Source organism: Athene cunicularia (genome assembly GCF_003259725.1).
Source record: "Athene cunicularia isolate RWA chromosome 5 unlocalized genomic scaffold, athCun1 chr5_part1, whole genome shotgun sequence".
Lineage (NCBI taxonomy): Eukaryota > Metazoa > Chordata > Aves > Strigiformes > Strigidae > Athene > Athene cunicularia.
Window position 1 is genome coordinate 6,135,426 of NW_020799101.1, and position 26,248 is coordinate 6,161,673.

Consider the following 26,248-nt stretch of genomic DNA (forward strand, 5'->3'; position numbering starts at 1 on the left):
GAAGTTTAGTTTGTTCGCACAGTGCTCTCTGACAAGTGCATATGGAATGAAGAGTAGATTTATCTTGTGCTGCCAATTTTGAAGAAAATTTTGACTATTGAAATGTGGAAGCTGTTGCTGTGGAAATGCTTTGTTTGTGGAAATTAGCATATTCCCATAAGATGAACTGGCAAAGGTCTGTTCTGCTGAAATAATACTTAGCAGCTCTTTGAGCCGATAAGCTGTGCTACACTTTTTGGACTGGAATTTTGCAGATAAAGCTGTGCAATAGAAAAGGCAAAACAAGCTCTTGCATCATCCAGAAGATTAATAAAGACATATAAAAACATACAGGCGTCATTTCGGCCTTCTGCTAAAAGCTTGCCGTTTGGCTGCTGTAGTTTGCTTTTTCCAATTTAACCAGAAAGTTGAGTGTCCTCATAGCTTCAGTTTGGGTGAGGTTTTGCTTGTTAAAGCTGCTTAGGCCTGAAGGTACCAATGATAAAAATACAAGTGTCTAAAATGAATGCAGGTACTGCCTACCATTCTACTGCCTTCAACCTTCTGTTTAGAAACTCTGAGTGCTGCTAATATGTCTCTGTATCTCTTTTTTTCTTTTTTTTTTCTCCTCTCTCCCCAGTCATAAACGCTATCATTGACCCTACTGGAAACTTGGATGTAGTTGCCAGTAACAAAGCATCTTCTGCTGCTAAACAACCTACAGCCACTAAAGTCAGGACTGCTAACACTTCTGGGTCCACACTGGAGACTTTGTCCCCAGCACAGATGAGAAACTACACACAGAAATCGAACTGTGGATCTTCTAGCTTACGAGATTCAAATTTCATTCCAGATGGGGAGAAATATGTGATCTGATACAATATTTTGTATTGCTATCATACTGTAATCTACTGTTGCATTAGTATTGTGTATGAGTGGTTTGTGGACAGTTTGTGTGGAGCAGTTGTTTAGATTGCTAACACGTTGCACAAAAAAAAAAAAAAATCTATGCTGTGAGGGTGAATGGAAAGTCTGTGTATGCCTTTTAAACAAGACTAGCACTGTGGAGCAGCACATAGTCAACATAGAGGCAAACTGATTTTTAGAAAATTACTCACTTATTCTTCCAGTGTGCCATAAGAAAACAGGCTTTGCATATGCTCCATTCAATACTGCCGAAGCTAAAGTGTTCTTGCATTGGCCTGTTTATAATTATTCAGTTGTAATGAGGCGCAATTTTAAAAAAAAAAAAAAAACACAACACTTTTTTGGTACTATATTTTTTTTGTTTTGTTTTTTTGATTTTTTTTTTTTTTTTGAGTGTACAATTGAAGCATTACAACTCTGTTGGAATCAATGTGTAAATCCAACAAAGATCGTGCAATATCGTGGGTTTCTAGGAGAAACTCTTACTACAGTTGTATAAGAAGTTCTTTTCAGCCGTCATAAAATGGCAACCACTTTGAAGTTCTGCATCATTTTTTTTCAGTCCAAAACCCGAAACAAGACAGAATAAACCCTTTGTTTTTCTCTTCAGAAGGTGTAAAAGTTAATAATGGTATGAATGTAAAGACTACTAATACAGTTGCTATTTTTGATGATCTTTCAGGCCCAAAGTTTGGGGTAGGTACAAAAAGTCAGATTTTACAGTTTAGCTTGCCAACTTTTAATGATTTTGGTACAAATGCTGTCTGTGAATTGTTCTTTTTTGTTTGTTTGTTAATATACAATCTTTTTACAGTGAGCTACAGGTGCTTTTGGCTGGGCCAAAGACTAAGATGTTTATGATTAGGTAATTGCTGAGAGCTAAGAAAAACATCTGTTCCAACGGCTCATGTAATAAACTTAATTGCATGGTTGCTGTGAACTAGTGTTCACTCGACAGCACTGAAAAAATAATGGCTTAAATGTAGCTCCACCTTTACGGCTAGTTCTGTTAAGAATTTTTTTTTCAATGCAAAAGTGCTTGAAGACCATCGTTCCGTGGTATTCTTCAGAATCAGTGTCAAGCACTTGGTACATTTGGGATTTTTGTCTGGATTTTATTTTTGATCTGTTATAATCCTAGAAACACTAAGGATTATGTGCAGTTGCACTGAGCAATTTCTTGTTTAAAAAAAAAAGTTGGGGTTTTGTATTGTCTTTCTGTTAAACAGCAAAACATTAAGCAATTTTTGTTGTTTTAAGAACAAGTGTTTTGGTTTTGAGGGGATCTCTTCCAGACGTGTTTGCTCCCAGTTTTTTTTCTGTCCTGTGTATCGATTCCTTTTTCATTCTTCCTGGTCAATAAACAGTAATCAGGTGAAGAAATTATTTTGTAGCTGTGGAGGATACATTTACTGGGAAGGGTGAGCAGATGAGTTCCACTTTGCCCTCATACAGTGTGTAGTTTAACCAGTGAAAATGGTTTCCTAAGCTTGACTGCGTCTTGTGTGCTGACTTTATATTTTGGGGTGGGTAGTGGATTCCTTAGTTAGCTTCAGTAGTTGCCTGAGCTTTTCTGCTAGAATGTTGTAACAGTGGGAAGCTGTTACAATAATTGAATTAAATAGGGATGCTCACAAAGTGTTTAGTCTTACTAGCTAAGACCGTGATTGCTTTCCTGGTGAAGCCAGTGGGAGCTTTCTATCAATTTCAGCAGAAACAGGATTGGTCCCAAAATGAGAGTATGCCAACAGGCCATTAGTTTCTTTTGAGCGTGCAAGATGCTGGCTGGTAAACAATACATGCAAATATCCTTCCAAGATTTCCAGTAGGTTATAAGACTCATCTGCTTCTGTGGAGATGCTCTTCCATGAAGAAATCTGCTGGATTTCACATAGATGAATGCAGAATAAAAAAAGAATTCACCCTTGATGTTCTTCTGCCTGTAATATACGCACTATCTGAATGTGTTCATTCAGTTATTCATTCTGATTTGTTTTTCTTGAAATACCTGACTCTGTCCTTGATGAATATCATAAGTGGTGGTATCATTCCTGACATACGAGACACAACTTCTCAAGCCCTTCTTGGTTAGGGTTCGAACTGACCAGGTGCTACCCCAACTCACTAAGAGTTGAAGGACCTTCACAGATAAGGTGTTGCTGTTAGTTTCAGTTTTGGTGTAGAGACAAGTGAATTACTTGGGCATCTGACTTTTATTCATATTTGTTAACCATGTTTCCACATCATCATGGCTATGCTCTAGTGGATTCTGTTTCTCTACATCATGTCCTTGATGGGACTTCTGTTTACTTGAAAATTGCTTGATTCTTCTTTCATTCATGAACACATCAGGGATGGATTTTCTTCCTTGGCTGCTCTGTTCTGAACTTGAGAGTGCGCCCGCAGACACCTTACAATTGAATCAAACTGTGAAATTCCTCTTCACATGACTAATAAGGATATAATTGGTGTCTGTTTATAATTTGGAAATGTGTGTGTGAAGGGGTGGGAGGACGCACAGCTTAGTTTTATTTGTGACTCAGCCAAACTATAAAAACGCTTCTGTGTCCTGACACGATGTTCATCCTCGGATCTTTGCATTTAAAACAGTTTTGCTAGTCAATGATGAAATGCAACATATTTTTTTCTTGTATACTCTGCTTCTGAAGTACACCCCGTTTGCACTTGTCTGCTCCAGATAAGCCAAAGAGCTAGCCACCTGACTATTACTCCTTCATTGATTGTTTATTCTTACAAGCAGTACTGTATGCAGCCATGAAAACACACCACTGTGTGACTCCAGTGTGAGCCTCAGATCTGTAGTGGTCTAGCTGGGTGGCCCAGGGTTGGTGCATAAGACACCTGTTGGCTTCCATAAGCTACAGATGGGCCTTGGTTTGGGCTCCGTAGGGGTGATGCTGACCTGTGGGTCATTCTCCATACCATATTGCTTTCTTGTGGTTTGTGTGTGACTAATGAAATGTAACGAAGGGTGGGATTTTCAAAGTCTTGGGGAAGCAAGTGCTCAGGTCCTTCTGGGTTTCATACGCTTTGGGTGCCTGATGCCATGAGCACCTTTCAAAATCCCAGCCCTCAGCTCTTCCACTGTACTTGAAAACCATGTTCTCAGTTTGATGCTTTCAAATGTAAAATTCTCTTACTCTGGTCTAATAATGTGAATGTAAATTCCTGTGATCATCTGTATGAGCTTTTTGAGTGAGGACCCCACTGTATCTACAGTGAGGTCATGTCATGGTCGTGCTCGTGCTCCAGGAGAGAAGAACATCTGCATCATCTTCGAGTATTTTAGTAAAGGTACAACTAGTGGAATGTTTACATCCAACCTACTGAAAAAAAAAAAGGATTAAAAAAAAAGATAAAGAAGTGTAAAGTATTTAAGTGCAAGATTCTACTAGTTTTTTCTTGTTTTGCAGATCACACTAGCTATTTTTGAAGTTCTGTAAATGTGTATAACTCTTGCAAAGACCAGACAGAACTACCTGTTCACTTTCAATGTGCCCCGTGCTGAATTGTGCCTATTTCACTCTCTGCTGTTGTTATGCTGCTGATTCTGCTGTTCTGAACTGTTCACTGGATCATTCCATTTGCATGCAACACAAATGCAAGCTGAGCTGTCTGAGAGTAAAGCTGAAACACGTTTGTATAACTTGAATCAATTAATGACTTTCTCTTCCACACCCTCTTGAAATGCTGTGTATAATTTTGATTTGTTTCTCCTGCCCTGATTTTTTTTTCCTGCTTTTGTTTTTGGGTTTGTTTTGGTTTTTTTTTTTGAATGGTAATTTATTTTTGTTCGGACTATAGGCAGTATCTGTACATTTTGTTTCAAGGTGATATTGTGGATGTCTTTTAAAAAAACAAATTGTTATTTTATATAATTTTATCATAAAGTTGCTCTAATAAATCATTCTTTGATCATGTGACAATGATTCTGGATTTTGTGTGTTAATTGGGGGAAAGTTTGTGTTTGGTGGACTAAATTTTTCAACTGCCTGTTGACACTGGTGTTAAGTACAGTGCAAGGAAATAATTGTCAGCAACTGAAGACTCACATTGCAACTGGATCCATCCTGGTGGCATCTATGGCTGGGGCAGATCCCTCTCCAGTAGTACGGGAGGTCCCCTTCCCTGCTGCCATACTTACAGGATTGAAGTCCCCATCACATGAGGGTGGTCTTACTTCTGAGTATGGTATGGTGATATTTAATTTTTAGTACAATTTTATTTCATTGGCATGATTTAACAATGGTAGTTAAAATGAGCCTGAATATGATCATTCCCCAGCAGGTATGTGACTATATATAGAGAAACATTGGTCTCATATATATGTATTAGAGTTTTTGTATCTGTAAAATTCTGATTTTTCCCTTCATTCCATCACTGTCCTCCTTCCCTCCTGCAGTTCTGTCTGACCTTTGCTTCCTTCCTGGCACTTTTGAAACAACGTTAATTCCTCCTTCCCCTTCGCCCAGGCTCCAGGTATCTGCAGCCTCCCCGTCGTGTCGGTGCCACGTGGAACTCTGCCTCTAGGAAGGTTCCATAGGAAGTAGAACATGTGGAGCAAATAACATTGCATTGTTTGCCAGCAATAACTAAAACACAAAGGGAGAAGGAAAAATAATGTTGGTACCTAACCAGGATTCAGTGGGAGACTTCCCATCCCCTGGTGACCTTTGCAGTAGATACTTGAATGTGAGACCTTTAGCTTAAAGTCTTAGGGATTTTGTGTGTTTAAAAAAAAAAAAAATTAAAAAAATTTGCCTCTCTTAAAAAAGCTTTTTGTGTGCTGTGTAAACAGAAAGCTTTCTGTGATCTCTAAAACGCAGGGCTGCGTTATGGACTAGCTACACTGCCTCTCCGCAGGTTTCCCCAGCAGCACTGAGCAGCGTTGGAGTCGGGATGCTGTGCATAGTGCCCTTTTGAAGCCAATAGCGCAGCCATTTCATTAATTTTTAACAGTATGTCTGAATAAACTTAAGAAGTGGTGGAACTGTGGCCAAAACTATTTGCAACGTTACAAAAGCTGCAAGCTGGCAGGATTGAAAAATAAAGGATAGATGGCAAAAGTAGTGATCTCTGTGCATCTTCTGAGAGTTCAGCTGCAGTCCTGCAGGCTCTTCAGCATCCTCATCTAGAAACAGCCTGGTTTTCCACGTGTGTCTAGAAGGGAACACCACAAAGCCTGGCTATCGGCAAGGTTTGCAGGATCCTTCCTCAGAGCAAAACTTAAGTCATTGGAGCAACAGGTTCTCAGTTTTTTGACTTTGTGTGAAGATCTACCAGTAGACCCCCATCTATTGGGTCCTGCCCACGCCATGGTGTGAGAGGACCATGCCTTTACTGACAAGGGCATTTGTGGGCTGTTCAAGAGCAAAGTCCTGCTGGTCTCAGCTTTTTCTGGTGAGAGGGGGCTGGTGTGGGGCAACAGTGGGTGCTTTGGCTGTGGAGCATGTTGCTTTCCTTAGGAGGGGTACGACCGTTTGGATGCAGCCCTGCAGAGACTTGGAGCACCTGTGCACAGCAGCATGCTCGATGTTATTTAGAAAAAGTTTTTAGTTTTTTAGTTATTCAGAAAAAGTTTTAATAGATTGGCTGCTTGGGTTTTTGAATGATGTGGGCCGAGTAAGGGAAGCCAAGAAAAATGAACATAAGAAAATAGTACTCACTAGGATTCTACCATGGTTAAGCTTGTTTTTCCTCCTCTGCGCAGAAATACTGAAAATACTGTGCTTGCCAGAAGAATTAGTGCCAGAAAAGGCTTTTTCAACAGTAATGCTTCTGCATTTGTCAACATTCAACTCACAGGAACCACAGAAAGGAGGAAAAAAAACACAACCCCAAAATGTGGCATCCACCTGGCACCTGGGGACGCTTTGTAGACAAGAAAATGTCCAGAGGCACAGGGGAAATTCGATTTCGGCAAGAGGACCTGTGGCTTTAGCACAGCTGTAACCACAGATACCAGGTCACTCTTGTGGGTGGTATGGATCTCCCTCCTGGCTGCTGATCGCTGGGCAGGCTCCAAGAGGATGGGATATAACATCCCGTAACACACCTTCATCACAGGCAACTCTGTGTAAGCAAGGGAGATGTTCTTCAGAAGGATGAGGAAAGCAGTCGCTTCGGGCCTATGGCTTCCTGGGTTGCCAGATACTGTGCACGTTGGAGAGGAGTGTAATTTTTGTAATACAATGCCAGATACATGCAAGGCAGACAGACAGACTGAAGCTTTTCCCAATACTTGTAGGTCACCTTTCCTAGGTGCAATGGGAGGGTGAGTGCTGTGTAAGAGGCGTGATGAGACTGAGACAGCAGAGGACTCTGCAATCACTTGTGTTATGCAAATCACTGTGGTTGGTTTGTTTGGTTTTTTTTCATTGAAATATTTTTCCAAACAAAATACAGATGACAAGCATTTAATTTGAGGTTGAACAAAAGTTATTCCAAATAAGTGCTAAATACTTTGAGTTAAATATTTGTTTCAAGTCCATGGTTAGATATTTTAGTGAATTTATTGATTTTTTTTTTTAAGTGAAAATTGGGTAAATCTTTAAAAATATTTCCAAACAAAAGAATCACAATTTTATTTAAACTTTGAAATTTTCTCGATGATGTCAGCTGAATCACTTCCCAATCCTTGACCTGAAATGACTGACTTTTTTTTTTTTTTTTTTTTTTTTCCCAACACGTTTTGAGTATACAATCTTTTGGTACAAAGTATAAATAGAACATTTTTCTTTTCAAGTGTAAAGACCCTGGCTGCTCCTGCCTCCCATCCTTCTGTCAACTGTTGGTGTTTGCAGCTCAGCTGCCTAGTCCTTGTGAAACCTAAAGTGTAGTTTTGTAGTAATCTCTGCAGTGGTAGCGACGTTTTTGTCTATTATTAGCTCTTGGATATGAGAGCATGTTAAACTGGCAGATTTTTCTTAGCGAACCTCCCACATAGGCATTAAAAGATCTTTCACTGTATGTTCTACTGCACCCTTCTAACAAACTGGAGTCAGGCGTGCTTTTTAGAGTGAGTACATTAACCACAGAGTGGCGTCCAACTGTACAGTGAGAGATGGATTTACTCTGTGTGTGGGATGATGGCAAGTCAACCAGACCAGCTGGTAGAAGGACCCTTGTGTGAGGGACAGCGTAAAGGAGGGATAAAAAAGATTGCTTGTGTGCCCTGAAACTTGCCAGTCTTTTTTTTCCATCCTTCCAATTGCATGAATTGGTCAAATCATATTCCCCCTATAAACTCACTTCCATCTTTAAACTCTCAAAGCTGCAACGCTACTATAAGATCAGAAATGTGTAATTGATGTTGGGCTGGTATGTGAGATCAGACAAGCAGAAGGAAATCAAGCTTTTGCAAGCTGGAGAGGAGGAAGACAATGAAATTAATCAGTGCTGTAAGTGGTTAGAGAGCTGCCGAGGAGGAGAAATACAGGTCCTTCTTCTGGAAGCTGCTCTTCTGCCTGATATAACCCAGCCTCTCCCAGTTTGAACTAAACTGGTGATATTTGAACAATAAATGGTAAGTCCTGAACTTCATACAAATGCGCTGATGCTTGTGTAGTACAGTCCTGAACTTACTGAAGTCAGTGGGAGCTTTTGTGATTTATGTTGGCACAGTTCATGCCAGGATTTCGGTCCTGCGCATAAACAGAGCAAGGCAGCTCCTTGCTAAGCTTGCTGACATGTACAGTACATGCACTGACTTGAACCCATGAGGCGCTTAGCTGAAATATTTAGTTTGGATGCTCAGCCTCTGAAGTCAGAGGAGGGACAAGGACACTTCCCAGAGGTGACCTTTAGCATGGTGGCTTACTGGAGTTGCCTCTTTTCCCTGACTGCAGATGAAGCCTTGGTCAAGCAGGATCCTACCTTCAGTTTCCTGGTAACCTGAGTCTAAAGGGATGGCGGCAGTCTTTGCCTTGGTTTTTAAACCCTGTTTTAATAGAGATTTGGGATGGCCCCAGTGACAGATGATCTGTGTGTGCACAACAGTAAATTGAGGAGAGAGCTGGCTGATCAGACAGGTGTCCTATCTGCTCCACCGTTTTCTCTCACTTGTCCTTCTTTGAGTGTTTTGGTCCCAGGGGAAGTAGGCAATTCATGACACATTCAGCTTCCCAGAGAAAGGCCTCTTTCTGCTGTACCTGACCTATCCTATCCTCTGGCTCCTCTTAGCTTTTCCATCATCATCAGTTTACTGTGAGCTATGATAACGCCTCGTGATCCTTGCTGGCCCTCGGTTGTGTCTCCATTGTTTCCCCACTACAGCAGACTTCCTCAGGTACTGAACTAGGGAACTGCATCTTTGGTTCAATAGGATGGAGGGACTGCCTGGAGAATAACAGCAGCATTGCCATACTGCCTTGTGCCCACAGAGGTGCAGCCTTTGGATTTTTACAGTAGACATAATTTCTTAGAAGCTGCTTTGAAGTCAACATTGCATGTAACTTTCTTCCTCAGCAATGTCACTGCAAATTACAAATACCATTTGTTTAAGACAAAAAACATTATTTCAGAGGAGCTAGTTTGTTCCCTATGTTTATCCAAGGGTGATTGGACAGGAGAGTGGCTGCAGGAGGAACTGGGTAGAGAGGCAGTTTTGGAGGGTTTGTTCCTTGGTTTAAGCTTCTGGTGGGTTGAGTGAAGCAGTGAGTATGCTGCCATGCCTGGGAGGCAAACTGCACTGAAGCTGAGTGGTCCTTTCAACCAGTGTCTTCTCGAGGTGATTTAGGCTCTGATCTTACACCACTGAGGCAGTGAGAAACTTTGCCATTCAATAGAGTTTGAGCCAGGCCTGGCACTGCAGAAAGTTATGCCAAATAGGTGGAGATCAGGACCTGGAGTCTTAGAACTGAGCAGTAACTAGATGAGAACTTGGGACGCTGTCTGTGTGTTGCAAAACTCAAGTGTTTATGAGGAAGTAATCTGCAGCAGGAGGAGGAGAAAAACCAGAAGAACCTAAAATAAATCTGCTGATGAAAAGCACTGCCTCTTATAAGTAGAGTTGGGGGTAACATCTGACTACAGTTGGACATTCGCACAGGAGGAGGTCTTCCAGGATGGTAAGTACATTTGCCATCATCTTGAGAGTGTTGAGGGGCGGTTGTGGAGAGATGAATGCACTTTGTTCATCTGAGGAAGTTCAAACAGCTTCTGGGGAGGATTTTGTCTACTGAAAAAGTCTCATCCTCCTGTTTGAAATCCTAAATCTGAAACAGTGAAACAGAAGTAACAAGAGTTATTTGTGGGCAGAGAGAAAGCAGCCTGATGTTACAAACAACAGTCTCCTGTGTGTACTCAGCAGATTGTGGTATTAGTTTGTGTTCCACTGTGTGAAGCAACACTAAGCAGCACTTGTATTTATTGCTCTTGGATTAAATTTAGTCATTGAAATTGGCAGCTAGTAAAGCCTGAAAGTTTAGAGGGAGCCATAGTTAATTACTAACCAGCTACAATATTCTTAGTAAGAATTCTGGTTGAGTCTGTAATGTTTTCTTTCTTGAAAATTAAGCTACACGTTTTAGTGCAGTTCTCATGATTTCTGTACAGCAGCTGGGAATCTAACCCATCACCAGTCAAAGGTATCAAGAACGACTTTGTTTGATCCAGAGGGTAGACGACTATTATGGCACACATGAGACCTGCTCACTTTCATATTTGATGAGAAATGCTGCTTTTTGAAGCCGTTTTGTAACTGTTGCTGAAAAAAAGAGAACTGAAACAAGTTGTTTCTCATACTTCTGAAGGCATCACATGGCTGTAAGTGCACCTACAGCTGCAGTTCCTTACCAAAACACTGCTTGGGATGGCAAAGGTTTTGTGGGGCACACTTCAGCTTTGGGAGGCAGAGGGGCAAGACGCCACTTCTCAAGCTCTGGTTCTGCCGAGCACCACCCAGGGCAGCTGGGGGGCTGTTTGTTACTGGATAGCCCAGCTGGCTGGGGCAGCTAAGCCAAAGCAGGGAGCTGTGGAGTGCAACCTCACTGGGCTCCCCTGGCCTAGGCTGAGGGGCTGCTGCTGTTGGTTTTCAGCCGCCTTTCTCCTCCTCCTTGAAAATCCCTTTGCCTCAGTTTCCTACCAAACTCCTTCTCTCTTGCTCTCTTCTCCTTTAATGGTTGGACTAGATGATCTTCATGTTTTTTTCTAACCTAGTTGATTCTGTGGTTTTGTTCCCACTAAGTGTTTTTGGGTTGGTATTTCTCTCAAGAGGGGAATGATGTGTTGCTGTCACACAGCTTTCTCTGCGTGGTGTGTTATCTCTCCGCTCCATGCTTGGGCTTTAAGTTCTTTGGGGTAAGACACTGTGTCTTTGTACTGTGCTTAAAGCATGAACTGAGATTTCAAGGGCATGGGGACCTGACATTCACCAGGGAATGGCCTACTGTCCTTCAGCTGCAGCAGGAGCTCAGTTTCTCTGGGGCTGGGGGAATGGGTGTTTACCTGCTAGCATTTACAACTATTTCTAGTGTAAAAGCTTGTCTCTGAATTTGGGGACAGCTGATAATAACAGGCAGACTCTGAAATAGAAACTTAGCTTTCATCTCTGCAGCTCTAGCATGTTTTCAAGCATGCTTGTTCATACCTTTTCTTCCCCCTCCACCTTACTCATTCTCCCTTGCCTTCTCTTTCACCTTGGCTCCTCTCTTTTTACATTCCTCTCCACATTCCCCAAGTCCCTGTTTCCAATCCACCTCTCTTGTCTCCCAAAACATCCTCCACCTCTTTAGTTCAGCCCCACTAATTCTTGTGAGTCAGGTCCCACAAGCAGCCTCTGGGGCTGTGTCCATGCTGTGTCCAGCTCCTGCCTGTGCCACGTGCTCACAGCATCTGTACAGAAAGGTGGAGTGGGCAGGGCTGGACACAGCGTGGATGTGTGTGGCCATGGGGCCCTACTGGTGTGGGAGGGCAGACACTGTGAGCCCATCCAGTTCAGGTGACAGTAGATGTGAACATATGGCAAGATGGATGGGACAAGCCTGGCGGGATCCTGCCTACCTAAAACCTGTTTTGAGTGTGGCCACCCACAGAGCAACTGCATATCTGATACCATTACAGCGTGTTCGTCTTCCAGGCTGCAAACACCCAGTGACTCAGCGGTAGGAAGCAGTTGCTTGGGGACTGGACAGGTGATGGTATCATCTGGTAGCACCTTTTGGAATCTACCACACTCCAGGACGTGCTTCTTGTTTCTGAGCATGAAAAATGACAGCTGACTCCTATGGGGTAAATTCAGCTCTGTGGATGCAGGGATGATTCATGACCCATTGGGCACGTGTGGAGCTTTTGGGTTTACCTTTGGAGAAGGCAGAGCAGCCAAGTGGCAACTACCCCTGCCCTACTATCTGCTTTGACATTCAGCAGATTTGGGTATTTGCTTTTGTGGTTTCCTCTGTTGGTGATAACGCAAGATTGGAGCAATACTGTCTGAGGAGGAAAAGACGTTAACTTATTTTCTAGGGTCATGGTTGCAACAGAGAAGAGGAGTTTATATTTTGTCCTGGTCCCTGTCTGCTTAACAGAGTCCCTTCTGGAAGGGATACTGGCATTGAAGACAACTCACAGGCATAGGAAGAGAGTGGGAGCCTAATAGAGTCACACACAGGATGACATTGGTGCTGTGCACTCTCACCCATGCCTTCAAAGCTTGATTATTGCTTGTTGGCAAATATGTTAGCTTGCAACAGGAAAAAAATGAGCGTTGAAGTGGGGTCAGTTGAAGAGGCAGCGATGCAGTTGTTTACACATTAATTACTGCAGTGATTTTTGTGTGTAGACAGAACCAAGGAAAAGCTGCAGGGACCTGTCACTCCCTCTCATTTTGGAATCTATTAATGTCGCTCAGGACCAATAATACAGCGAGGATGTTGCACAGATCCCTACTTAAATCTCAGAGCACTACATAAAGCAATGGCAGCAACCTGCATCTGTAACTGGCTTTATACAAATGTCATAAAGCTTTATTTTTCCCCTTGCATACGTTTCTGTTTTTCAGATTGTGAAAAAAGCATTAAAAACTTCCCTGATGTTGAATGAGTCCTCCAAGATGAAATTAAGCGTGAACAATCAAAAAGGCGCTAAAACGGTAATTATTGGGATACACTACGTTTGCTTACAAGAGCTGAGATTACACTGACATTTCGGAAAAGAAATAACAGATTAAGAAGAATGATTTTATTGCTGGTTTTGAAATCTGGGTAGGTTTTCATCTTGTTTGTAAACAAGTGAGTGACAAAACCCTCATTGATTTGTCCGGTAGGCTGATCAAACCTTGCCGAGAGGGAGTAGTGTGGAGCCTAATCCTGGAGCCCTGGCTCAGGACAGTAAACGGCTCATACAAATAACCTCACTTCCACCATTAGCACAGCTTTTATTTATTTATTCAGCATGCCTAGACAGCACAGCATACACTGGGCATCATCACAGTGTAGAGCATGGTGACAGCCAAGATATGACTTCAAAATAGATCTCCTACTTTAGAAACATCTTCTAAAACCTGTGCGATGTTTAAGTCTTACCAAGGTGTTCATGGGATGAAATGCAGAACTATTAAAAATTGGTGGGATTTATTTTTTTCCCTTCAGTGAGAGGGAGAACAAGCCAAAGGGCAAAAATTTAAATAGTTTAAAAATTTTTTCTCATTCAAATCTGCCTGAAAATGAAGGCAGCACGGTAGATCTTGAGAAAAGCATAGAAAATGAAAAGTAAGAATCCTTATCCACATAGAAATTGAAATAAGATACTTTCAGAGGCAACTGGTTTCTGTGTAATTTTTGTATGTTCCCTTTTGGGAGCTCACATTTATAGCTACAGCCTCATGACCACTCCCAGACTCGTTTCTCCTGCCCGGAGGTTCAAACGCTCAAATCTGAAGTGCACGTTGCCTATCACAGGGTGGTAGATGGTCCCAGCTCCCAGGAAATGCCATCAGGAGCCAGACATGATAGTTGTTGGGAGAAGATGGATCTGCCCTGGTAGCTGTCCTTTCCTCCTCAGTTATAGGGCAACACATAGAGCCCAGTGCTAAACATTTCAGCATGCGAGTGGCTGGACTCCAGATCTGGATATACCAGGTGGCCAGGGTATTTTTTTGTTTTCATCGATGTTCAGGAAAAGAAAGGAAGTACAGAAAAAGAGAAATGAAGCTAAATCACCACACTAGAATGACAAGGAAATACTGTTCATTCGCCATGTGTAGTTTCACTTTTGTGTAGTTTCACTTGATGAAGTTTAAGTTAGAAAGCCAGACCATGTTCAGAAACCACAAAATGTCCTTATTCTTCTGACATTTTCAGTCTTGTTTTTTCTCCTCAACTTCATGAACTTTATGGTAGAGCTGGGCTTGATCAGTTAATCTTCTGTTATGGATTTCCTTGTTTGGTTTTGGTAGAAATTTTGTTGTACGCCTATTGTACTAAGATAAAGCTAATCAATGTTAAATCATAGAAGGGTTTGGGTTGAAATGCACCTTAAAGGTCATCTACTTCCAATCCCCCTGCCCCGAGCAGGGACACTTTCCACTAGACTGGGTTGCTCAAAGCCCCGTCCAACCTGGCCTTGAACACTGCCAGGGAGGGGGCAGGCACAGCTTCTCTGTGACCCCCCTCCAGGTTCTGGACATCTATTGCCAGCGCTGACATCAGGCTGGTAGGAGTGGGATGGACTGAGGTTTCCGTCCCCAGAAACTTTAGTTTAAAGCCCTCTTCACCAGCTTGGCAAGCCGGTGACTGAAGATGCTTTTCCCCTTCTCTGACAGATGGACCCATCAGCCCCCAGTAGAACAGGTTTCTCAAAGCAAGTCCCATGGTCTAAGCAGCCGAACCCCTGGCTGTGGCACCAGTCCTGTAACCAACTGTTGATTTGCCAGATTCAACTCGCCCTTTCAAACCCCTTCCCTTGGACTGGGAGAACTGATGAAAAAACTACCTGTGCTCCAGAGTCCCTTACTGCTGCTCCCAGGGCTCTGTCACCCTTCCTGATACTCCGCAGACTGCTCCTGGCTGTGTGGTTGGTGCCCATGTGGAACAACAGCAGCAGATAATAGTCAGGGGACTGCACAGGCTCGGCAGTCTCTCAGTGACATCCCTGATACGAGCCCCCGGTAAGCAGCACAGCTCTCGAGAGTGCGCCGGGTCGGCAGACGGTGCCTCCGACCTCTCGGAAGAGTCACCTACCGCTGCCACCCGCCGCCTTCTCTTCCTTGTGCTCGTTGTTATACGGGGAGCAGAGCGGGCTGCCTTACTCAGCTTCAGCATCTCTCCTGATGTGATGGGTCATTCCTCTGCAGTCTGCAGAGCGGAGAAGTGGTTCTGCAAGGGCACTTCAGGCTTCAGGGGAAATCTCTTCCTCCTGCAGGTTCTTGCCATTGCAAGCTTCCATTCTTCTGCATTACTGGGCTCCCTCCCTTCTGTGTGTGCAGGAGGGGAGTTTCTGGGTGTTTGGTTGTGGGTTGTGGGTCCACTACAGACTGCCCTTGGAACCAGCTATCTATCTCCTTCTCAGCCTCCCTGATACTACACAGCCTTCTCACTGCCTCCTGCAACTCATCATCACTAATGGTCATAACTTATGATCTAAACTAATCATGAGGTTTGGGAAAAAGAGAGTTTTGATATGTTGGCACAGGAAAAATTAAACCAAAACTAAAATCATGGTCCTCACATAAACCAACCCCTATGTGGCTTGTGATCCTTACTTTCAGTGCTGTATCTAATAATACCCTCTGCCCATAGCTGAAAGCAAAATTACTATTAAAAGACTGTGATTTACGCACCTCCAACAGGTAGTCATCCATCAGCTGCTGTATTGGTGACTTGGTGATCACTTAAATGTTCTCCTATTTGGATTCTGTTCTAGTTTCAAATCTTAGGACCAATTTTGATACTTGGTCTTGTCCTGATGGCTGTTTACTTCATGAAAGTGGACAGTGTGGTTGATCCTAATGAAGAAGAAGCAGTTGCCAGGATTTACAAAGAGTTGGAGCAGGAAGAAGGATTCTACAGAGATCTCCCGGGAACCACGATAACTGAGGAGGACACCAATAGATCCAATGACTCCTGCAGGTAAACCAGGCCTGACATCCAGCCCCAGGGGGTGACTTTTCTCTTCGTCTTTAGGATGGTAAAATGAAAAGCTCAGAATGGCTACTGAGAAGCTATTCTGCTGGATTTGGGAGGGTAATGTACATGCTTGGCTATAAAAAATGGAGATGGAGAGTAGTCCCAGCTTTTTGTCCAGCTCAGCTTATTTACTTCTGAGGCTGAAGTCCAAAATGGCCAACTGTATGGCCTGACAGGTGCTTGGTTTCCTGCTGGGGTCGGAGTCACTTGCTTCACAATATACAATTGTCATTGCAGCTTTGAACTTGTGGAAAATGTTCCTTATGACTTACCTTTTGAGATAAACAGCACTGCAGCCAAACCCTTGTACCAAGCCTGGATGAGACTCCTTGATCTAGCCCAGGAAAAAATTCATGTGTCTTCTTACTATTGGTCCCTGACTGGGAAGGATATCAACATCAATGATTCATCTTCCAAACAGGTAGGAGAGAATCAATGACAAGGACGTCTGTGGTTGTATGCCTCGTGTACATGTGACACATGGCAGATTTCCCGTGTGGTCTGTCTCCCAGAGACATTGCTTGACTCTTCCTGCAAACCCAGAAAGGTTTTCCATGCTGATCTGAAGCAGCAGACCAACTTTCCTCCTCCAGTCCAGTTAGACTCCACCTGGGCTCTGTCCATGTCTCTGAATATTTCTATGCTATGTTTTAAGAGCAACCAGAGGTCAGCCTCAAAACCACACTCACCCTGCAGATGGTCAGCCTGTGGTAGGGGCAGCCAGTGGCAGGGCTGAGGAGCCTACAGGATCCCATATACACAAGGGAACGTGCCGGTTCCCGCTGGCTAGCTGGAAATGCCAGGAAGCAAAGTCTGTTGGAATTTTGACTGCTTCAGAGGCTGCTTCTCCCCCGTGTACAGACACAGAATCTTCATTCACCTCTTTTGCAGGTGTCCCTGAACCATGCCATTTGACAGTAGCTTAAGACATTCATTCTCCTTTGCAGGGCTCTCCTCCTGGGTACCCTGTGCAGCCAGGCTTCCTGCGGGGCCTCTCTGGCTCCGCCACCAAAAGTAAATGACAGAGGCCACGGCTCACCTTGTGACCATCCATCATGTTTAATCGTCCCTTGGGTCTCTTTGCCTGTGGCAGCTGGCAACCTCCCAGGCACTCCTGAGCAAGGTCTGGGGGACTTCTGAAAAGTAGAAGGGACAAGGCCACCCTATGTCAGACAGGGATGAAGTTTAGTCAGCTATCAGGAATTGTGCCGTTTGTTGTTAGACCAGATGCTGACCTGTTTAGTACAGTGGGCTGAGCCTCTGCCTCCCTCCTGGCACACCTTCCTCATTGTCATCATGGGCTTTTGGGAACTTCTTGTCTTCCTCCCAGGTGGTTCTGGTGTTGTAAGATGACTCATTTCCTCCATGTGAGAAGAAGTAAAAGTGACAGATGTAAGGCTGAGCCCTGTCTCCGCTAAAGAGACAGCTCAGAGTAGGACAGTCTCTGTTACTTTTAACCTCAGGGTGAAATGACACAGTATATCTATGAAGCATCAGCATCCAGCAGTTGATCTTCACTAGGGCATTCACCTCTGAAGTCTGGGATGTTTGTGGTTGTACTTTTAAACCTTATATCTAATAGCATTACATGACAGAAAATAAACTTTAATTCATACATTGGATCAGAATCTTTCTTCTCTTTTTTTCTCTGCTTGAAACATTCCTGAAATAGGTGAAATTTCTGACCTTCCTTGGGTTGGGGTTCTTCAAAGGAAGAATCCATTAGTTATATTGTACTTGCGTATATCTTACTAAATGTTCTACAACAAAATATTAAAAATAACAATGTACCATGCAGGGTGAAGACATTCTGAAGAGGTTTGAGAGATTACTTGCAGAGAATGTCTCTGTGTATGTTGCAGCAAGTATGCCAACTTTGGCTACAAATTCAACTGACCTCGAGCTTTTAGAAGAAAAAGGTAATTATCTCACTTCAGTGATGCACTCAGAACTTCAGTAGTGCAAAAACACATCTTAGAGAAATGGTCCTGGTCTCCAAGGCCTATTCTGACGTGGTGCTTACCATGGGGTCACGGGACAAGGATTACATATTCATTAGTTCATGATCTCTGTGTATGTTGTCATGCCCTTAAATTTTTTTTCTGGAAGTTCACATTTTCTATATTTTTTTCAAGTTACTGTATTCCCAGGAATGACTGCTTGTGAGTTTCAGTAGGTATTACTGGCTGCACGTATTGGGCATCCAGACACGTTCTGGATGTCAGTGGAGCAGTACAGATCGCTGGAGCATCTCAATGCTGTATCTAAACTCTTTTTTCCCCTCACCATCTTTCTTCAGGGGCTCATGTAAAAAAGATTGATTTTGGACATTTGACAGGAGGAGTGTTGCATAGCAAATTCTGGATTGTAGACATGAAACATATATATATTGGTAGCGCAAACATGGACTGGAGATCTTTATCTCAGGTAAGCTCTGCTGCTGCATATTCAAAAATCCAGAGGAAATTTCATGTTCTAGCACATAACAGAGAAAAATTGTGATGGTGTGAAAGAGTGACTGAGTGGGAGAAATGGCAAAGAAACCCCTGGAGGTGGAGGTGGCTCTGGGGCTGTGACATAGCTTTCTCTCTTTGCAGGTGAAAGAGTTTGGTGCTGTGATACACAACTGCAGCTGCTTAGCAAAAGACCTCTGGAAAACGTTTACTACTTACTGGGATCTTGGACACGCTAATGCTACCATCCCATTCCCTTGGCCTCTTAATTATTCTACCCACATTAACAAGTATCATCCTCTGGAAGTAGAATTTAATGGAATCTTAACAAAAGCCTATTTTTCTGTAAGTATGTTTTAAGATAACATGATAGACCATAAACTATGTCTAAACATTGGTCAGAAAAGTTTCTTAGGTGGCTCTCAGTTACCTGTGTTTCAGCTGGATAATAATTCAACAGGTTTCTCTTGAACTACTCAAGGAATAAGGGTTGACCCAGCTTTGGCTGTCAGGTAGTATGGCCAGAACAGGATGCATGTTTCCTTTAATCACCTGTGGACTCAATATATCAGTAAGCATCTGACCCATGAGGACATGGAAGGCACGAGGAATGATAGTGGTCCACCTCAAGTGCTTTGTGCTATTGTAATCAAAACTGAACAAATCTGAATATAAATGAATCTCGGTCTGACAGAAAAAAAAGGATGAAATCACTGACCTGTGTGTTTTCTTCTTTACAGGCTTCTCCTCCAGCATTTTGTCCGAAAGGTCGCACCCACGACCTCTTTGCTATAATCAGTACTATCAGTGAGGCACAGAAATTTGTCTATGTTTCTGTTATGGAATATTTCCCTACCAGCCGTTTTCTTCATCCAGAAAGGTACAGTTTTAATCCTGAGCAAATCAATTGACTGCCACTACTTAAAGGAAAAATATACCATTCCTCACTTCTGCAAAGAAAATATTCAGAGAGAACTGAGGCTTTGCTGTGTATTTATGATTGCCTTGTGCATTGAGCAACACTGATGCTACAGGAAGGATGGTATCCAATGCTGCCCATGTGCTTCACCAGCCTTTTAAAGCAGCCTCCCGTGCTCTTCACACAGCAAGAAACTGTGAAGTGCCAGACTAGGAACACTCAGGTACAGCTCCCTTCAAAACACAACAGAGCAGCTTTACGGATAGAGAGGAGAATGGGAACAGCAGAAATATATCTGACATCAGGCTTCCCAGATAAAATATTCATAGAAGAATCATAGAGTGGTTTGGGTTGGAAAGGACCTTAAATACCATCCAGTTCCAACCCCCTGCTATGGGCAGGGACACCTTCTCCTAGCCCAGGCTGCCCAAAGCCCCGTCCAACCTGGCCTTGAACACTGCCAGGGAGGGGGCAGCCACAGCTTCTCTGGGCAGCCTGTGTCACTGTCTCACCACTTTCACAATAAATAATTTGTTCCTTATATCTAACCCAAAATCTACCCTCTTTCAGTTTAAAGCCATTACCCCTCCTCCTATTACTACACATCCTGATAAAAAGTCCCTCCCCACCTTTCCTGTAACTCCCTTTAGGTACTGGAAGGCCCCTACAAGCTCTCCCTGGAGCCTTCTCCTCTCCAGGCTGAACCCCCGCAACTCTCTCAGCCTGTCCTCGCAGGGGGTGCTCCAGCCCCCTCAGCATCTTCGTGGCCTCCTCTGGACCCACTCAAGCAGGTCTATGTGCTTCTTATAGTGGCAGCCCCAGAGCTGAACACAGCACTGCAGGTGGGGTCCCATGAGAATGGAATAGAGGGGGAGAATCACCCTCCACACAATCCTTCATGCAGCCCAGGACACAGTTGCCTTTCTGGGCTGTGAGCACACATTGCTGGTTCACAGTCAGTTTTCCATCCACTAATTCCCCAAGTCCTTCTCCTCAGGGCTGTTCTCAATCCCCTCATCACCCAGCCTGTATTTGTGCTTTGGCTTTTTGCTCTCCTCTCCTCTCCTCTCCTGCTTCTGTTTCTTTAAGTTCTTTACTTCTGAAGACTCTTGCTTCTGGCTCTACTGCCCGTTTGCCATACTTGACTCATAGTTTAGAGGGTGAATATTAACTGTCCTTGTCAACCTCTTTTTTTTTTTTTTTTTTTATAATCCATGTAAGGACATCCAAGTTCCTGAAGCGTGCTGGATGCGTGCAGCATCAGCTCTCAAAGAGATGGTGGTCGTGCTGATCTGGAGTGATCAGATTGTGTGTGGTGGGCCACTGCCATGGCTCTAGCGGGCTGCCCAAGGTCGCAGCAGAATTATGCAGACTCTGCACATCAACTCAATTCTGAGTTACATAGAAAGTTAGTCAGTCATGGGGCAACTGCTAAGACTCCAAATCCTCTTAGATATGCTGGAATTAAGATGTTTACATGCAACCGAGTACTCTATTATCTGCTTATAACATGTCTGAGTTTTCCAGTCATAAATAATCTGACTGAGAAAGAAGTTAAAGAAAAATAATTATGTACAGCATGGCCTGGAAAGAGTAGTGTGAGCTCTAGGTTGCCATTTAGCCAGAATTATGCCATGTATCATGTCCTGTGGCATGACTGTGTAAAGCCTCTGTTGTTCGGCTGGGCATGTGTTTGTTAGGAGGAAGAATGTAGGATAATAGACAGACACAGATAATTCCACTGTCCTTGAAACAAATTGTCAAAGACTAGCTTCCAGTTTGAAGATGTTTTTTATAAATCAAACAGCTTAGAGGATTTTCAGTTCCTATGTTTTATGGTTGAATCTCTGGGTTTCTCATCTCCTGCTTTTAGCTAAGAACAGGTTCACAGAAGGCTATTTTCCCCTTAGGAATGAGTGTGTTAATACTCCTCATTCTTCATCTGAAGCCTTAATCCACCATTTGTGACAACTAGGGCCTGATCAGATGCAAACAAGAGTTTGAAAGGCCTAGGGAAAGCAGCACGGGGCCTCGGGCTATCTCCACAGCAACCAGCTGTAGTGAAATGAATTGAGGCTGATTAGTTCAGGTTAGGTTCCTCCAGCAGCTGAGGCAGAGGGAACAAAGCTGCTGTCTTAATGCCTAAATGTTAATCAACTAGAAACCGATATATTTAAAAAATTGAAACTGTTCAAAACCAGCATTTCTAAATAGCATGGGTTTTGAGGGTTTTTTTAGGATTTACAAGTCAGCCTGAGCCTGAAAGCACATGGCTGGTCTGTTGATCACGAAAGAACAATGTGTGTGGGAGGATTAGAGAATTCAGTCCTTTGTACATAAGACCAAAAGGAGCAAGTTAGGCAAACGAATTCACCATTGCTCATGGGACTGTGAGCGAGTGTCGGACCTTTCTCTGTATCAGTCCTCCAATCTGTACCCAAGATGCTTGTTTTCCTCCACGCAGCACTCGTTAGGATCTACGGAATGAAAATGCTACGTGGGCTTCTGGAGTTACTAGTCCTGGAATGTACATTGTACAGCTCTTAAGTGTTGTGTAGTTGGGTGAGGGATTTAAAAAATTTTCCCCAATGCTACTGCCAACACAAGTGTCAGGAAACTGGGCAGCCCCGTGTTCACGAGAGCACAGCTGTGTTTGTCACCTCGGGGGCACACGGCAGACTGAAGAGGGCAAGGAAGGATGGGGAGGGATAGAGCCTGTCCATTCTGGCTGATGGCACAGGACCACTGGCAGACACTAGAAACAGTCTCCAAGATCCCAAAACGGCCCTGTTCTGCAAAATATCTCTTAAGCTTTCCTCTGGGCTTTGTGCTTCTTACTTCGTGCTGTATGATCTGACTTTACATTGGAGTTGTTATTGTTATATGTAATTTCCTGAGGAAATGAGCATGATGGCACCGTGCCGTATGTGTATCTGTGTACATGCATTTTACCAAGCTTTAAACTTTTTGACCAATTTCAACCCAAATTGTCAGAGACTGGAGGTCTCAAAACACACTCTGAAAAGAACTGGCTGGGTAGAAAGCAGAAATCTTATTTATATCTCCAGTGAAGACTCAAGTGCTCCTCTTACTAGACATCAGAGATCCCACCTGTGCATGGTGTCACTTGTATTCTCAGTTTATTGTCATAGCTTTCTACTGAACAATTTCAAAAATACCCCTTTTTCCACCCACCTACTTTTCTGTAGGTACTGGCCAGCCATTGACAATGCTCTGAGACGTGCAGCCTTCAACCACAGAGTACAAATCCGGCTTCTGGTCAGCTGCTGGACCCACTCTGACCCAGCCATGCTCTACTATCTGAGGTCCCTGCGTGCTCTCAACAACCCACGTGCCCACATCAGTGTCGACGTGGTACGCTAAGAATCCCGATTTTGGGAAGACAACTTGAGGATTACGTGCCCCACACTGATCTTTGAGTCTAAGCTCCCAGTTGTGTGTGCAAGTATCAGGCTTTAGAGAAGAAGATTGTCCATTGTTGCAGCAACTGTTTCAGGTCCTTGAGAAAATAAGACCCAAGAGATAATCTTTGTGGAAGCAGCTACTGCAAACAAGTACTGACATCTGGGGATGTGCCTGGCTGCAGCACTTGCAACATTATCCAGGCAGGCACTTTGGCTGAGCACTGTGACAGTTTACATGACAACTTAGTGTTCTTCTCATAGGCCTTTTCCTATATGGAGAATCTTAAATGGGTCTAATTGCTATCAGTTTTTTACAAGTGAGAGCCTACACAAATGGACCCATTTTTGAACGCTAAATATTACGCACAGGCCATAGGTACTAGGCTGGAATGCGCAAAGTGGCGTGGGGACAGTGTGGAAGCTCCCAACATGATGCAGTTACCATAACAGAGAGAAGTCACAGAAGTAAGGAGGAATGTTTTTTACCCAAAAACCCCAGGATCAGAAATATAGATTTTAGTAGGAGTTAACACAAAAAGTTAGGCAGTATTGTTGCCTGCAGTACCCATCGTGTCTGTGATCAGCCCATTCTAGCACAAAATAAGAGCAGCAATCAGTGGTAAATGCAGATCTATTAAACAGCTGCCTAAAACTGCATTTAATTGTCTGCCCTGTAATGATAATAGCTGTGCCACTAATGGAACATTGTGAAGCAAACATTATCCTTATCTGATCTCAATTGCTTAACCAATTTTATGTATAGTGGAAGTACTATTTATTAGTTTTCTTGGATAAGAGTACAATCTCTTTTATGGTACATTTAATAACAGTGTATGGAATATTCTCTTCTGTTCTTTCTGTACTATTCTATTCTTTGGAAATATAGATAATCTGCATTGTCCAATTATTCAGTCTGTTTCTCACTCTGGTATTTCTATTTATGTTTTTAATTTCTCTCCCTCCAGAAACTCTTCATTGTTCCAGTTCTGAATCACACAAATATTCCTCATGGGAGAGTGAATCACAACAAATATATGGTCACAGATAAAGTAGCCTATATTGGTATGTATTCCATTATTCCAAACACTTATGATATCTTCAGATCTATGGGACTGAGACAGGATGGGCTGCAATATCAAAAAAGACCTCATTTTGCCATGTAGGGCAGATAAACATATCAAAGTATATGGCTTTATCAGAATGTCTGCCCTGGGTAAAGAAGTGGGGATGTATAAGGGAGACAATAATGTAGGTCAAGTTCAATAGAAAGAGATTATTTCACATGATTGTGAACCATTAAGAACAGAGCATGACAAGTCTGAGTGCACAGCCTGTGACAAGCACAGCAGGAGTTTCACAGACTGTGCTGTGTGCTCGGAAGGATGCAGTGATAGCTGATGCTCTAGTATATAACGTTATTGTGCTTTAATAAAAATAAATTGCTGGGAGGAATTAATTCCATGCACTGTTTGTTGAACAGAAAGGAAAGGAAACGAGAAAATAGTAATGTCAATCGCTGCTCAGTTCCTGAAAGTCAGGATGGTGTTTATTTTTCAATCTTTGTTAGGATCCCTCAAAAAAGGGAAGGTGAAAGGGCTCTGTCATTTCAGTCAGCTCATCCTCCAAACAATGCAAACCAGCAAGTAGCCAGTCTTCCAGTGGGCTTAGGACTTGCAGCTCCAATTGCCTTTAGTAAAACCTGTTTCTTACTGAGTTGTCTTTTGAAGACAAATATGCAGATAATTTGGTTCCATGCCTAAGCACCTTCTGGAACTGCCAGTAGACTTTCCTGGCTAAGGTGTACACCAGAAAAAGTGCTAAGTGATAAAATGTGTGGTTTGATTTTCTGAATTGTGGTAGGTTTGGAGAGAGCCCTGGACAATGTCTACAGCTGGATTCACAGTCTTGTCTGGTTTTAAAAGCAGGCGTTGCCTGCTGAGTTCAGAACAGCTGCTGAGGATTCATTGATCAGGGGTGCAGTTTCTCCTCATTTTCCTTTAACAAGTAAAGAGAATTAAGGCCATTAAGGATTTTTTTCTTTAAACACAGAAACCCATACAAACAATGGCTTTTACCCCTCTTCATAACCTGATGTTGCACTCCGTTCCCATATTTATAATGAGTAGATTTGTGCATCTCTGTCACAGGCTGTAAGGAATCACAAGGTTATGAAGGTTCAGGGTTGCAGTTAATACTGACTTTCCGAAACCTGAGGCCTGTAATAGGAAGGGGGTGACCTGATTTTTGCTGCTCCATTGGTCCTAATGAGATTTGCAGTTGTACAGCAAATTACCGAAGCCAGGCAATGTGGACTTAACAAGTATGGAGATCAAACAGAATACTGGGAAATGAATGTTTTCTAATTAGCTACTTTTCCATTGCATAGGGACTTCCAATTGGTCAGAAGATTACTTCATTAATACAGCTGGCGTGGGACTAATTATCAAACAGAATGCAACCAACCAGCAAAGAAGACAACTGCCTATCCAGGAACAATTAAAAAACCTTTTTGAGCGAGACTGGAATTCCAAATATGCAGTGAATCTGGAAGATGTGCAGGGACAGAAAGACTGTAACTGGAGAGGCAGACTCTGAAGTGAATTGAAATAGACATTTAAAAGAGAAACAAAAAGTATCTTTGAATCTTGTTCTCCATGTAAAACAAGGAGCTTTCTTCTTCATGTCTTTGTCAGAGAAATCGCTTCCTCGCGGTGTCCACACTGCTCGATGACGCGAGAACTTTTCATGGCTGACTACCTGCAAAACCATTAGTCAGTGTGTGACACTTTTTTTTTTTTTTTTTTTTTTTTTTGTGCGATTACCTCATCCCCGTTAATGAAATGCATCCAATGTTATGTGACAAGCTGTCTGGTATTAAAGCAAACAGGGAAGATACAACCAGATCTTAATACATCAGAGACGCAGGTCACAGTTGGGGTGCTGTTTTATCTTAGGAAGCTATCTTATTTCAACCTTAATGTTCCATTAACAGTGCTGACTTGCATCTGTTTAAGTATATTTTTAATAAACTCCTGGCCACTTTAAGATTTGCCTCATGTAAGTAATCACCTACAATAGTGAGGGCTGTTTTATAAAAGAATATAGGAATTAGAGGTACAGAGAAATACCTGTATTTAAGTGTTGAGGCTAGCTGTCAGAGTTGAATGCCTGGGATTTAAATCTTGGGGCCAGCTTTCAGCTCAGCTGCCCCGGACCCCTGAGTGTCTGGGGGTGCTTGGATGTCTGTGCGTTGGCCTCATGCAGCAGATCGGTTGGGGAGAGTGGGGCGAAGCTGCTGCAAGAGTTCTGGTGCGGCAAAGCATCCCACCTGCACTGTGGGCAGTGCTTGGAGAGCGTCCTTGATCCTTTCGGGCTGTCCTTGTGTTGGCCCTGACCAGCGTT

The 26,248-nt window shown here is 43.1% G+C and overlaps 2 protein-coding genes across 10 annotated transcripts in view; both read left to right on the forward strand.

Moving 5' to 3' along the window:
- CEP170B (centrosomal protein 170B) overlaps positions 1–4,850 on the forward strand; it is a 59,011-nt gene extending 54,161 nt beyond the window's left edge. For all 9 annotated transcript variants that reach the window (XM_026848979.1, XM_026848982.1, XM_026848977.1 and 6 more), the window contains one exon: positions 620–4,850. In XM_026848979.1, the coding sequence (XP_026704780.1) occupies positions 620–855 (236 nt within the window). In that variant the 3' untranslated portion in view covers positions 856–4,850. The remainder of the gene's footprint in view (positions 1–619) is intronic.
- Positions 4,851–9,894: 5,044 nt separating this feature from the next.
- On the forward strand, positions 9,895–25,877 carry PLD4 (phospholipase D family member 4). The gene is made up of 11 exons (XM_026849611.1): positions 9,895–9,995; positions 12,926–13,015; positions 15,787–15,992; positions 16,287–16,470; positions 17,848–17,968; positions 18,349–18,476; positions 18,647–18,847; positions 19,243–19,382; positions 22,631–22,796; positions 23,812–23,908; positions 25,233–25,877. Exons 1-11 carry the CDS (start codon positions 9,993–9,995, stop codon positions 25,439–25,441), a joined length of 1,545 nt encoding a protein of 514 aa, XP_026705412.1. The 5' UTR covers positions 9,895–9,992; the 3' UTR covers positions 25,442–25,877.
- Positions 25,878–26,248: the final 371 nt, after the last annotated feature.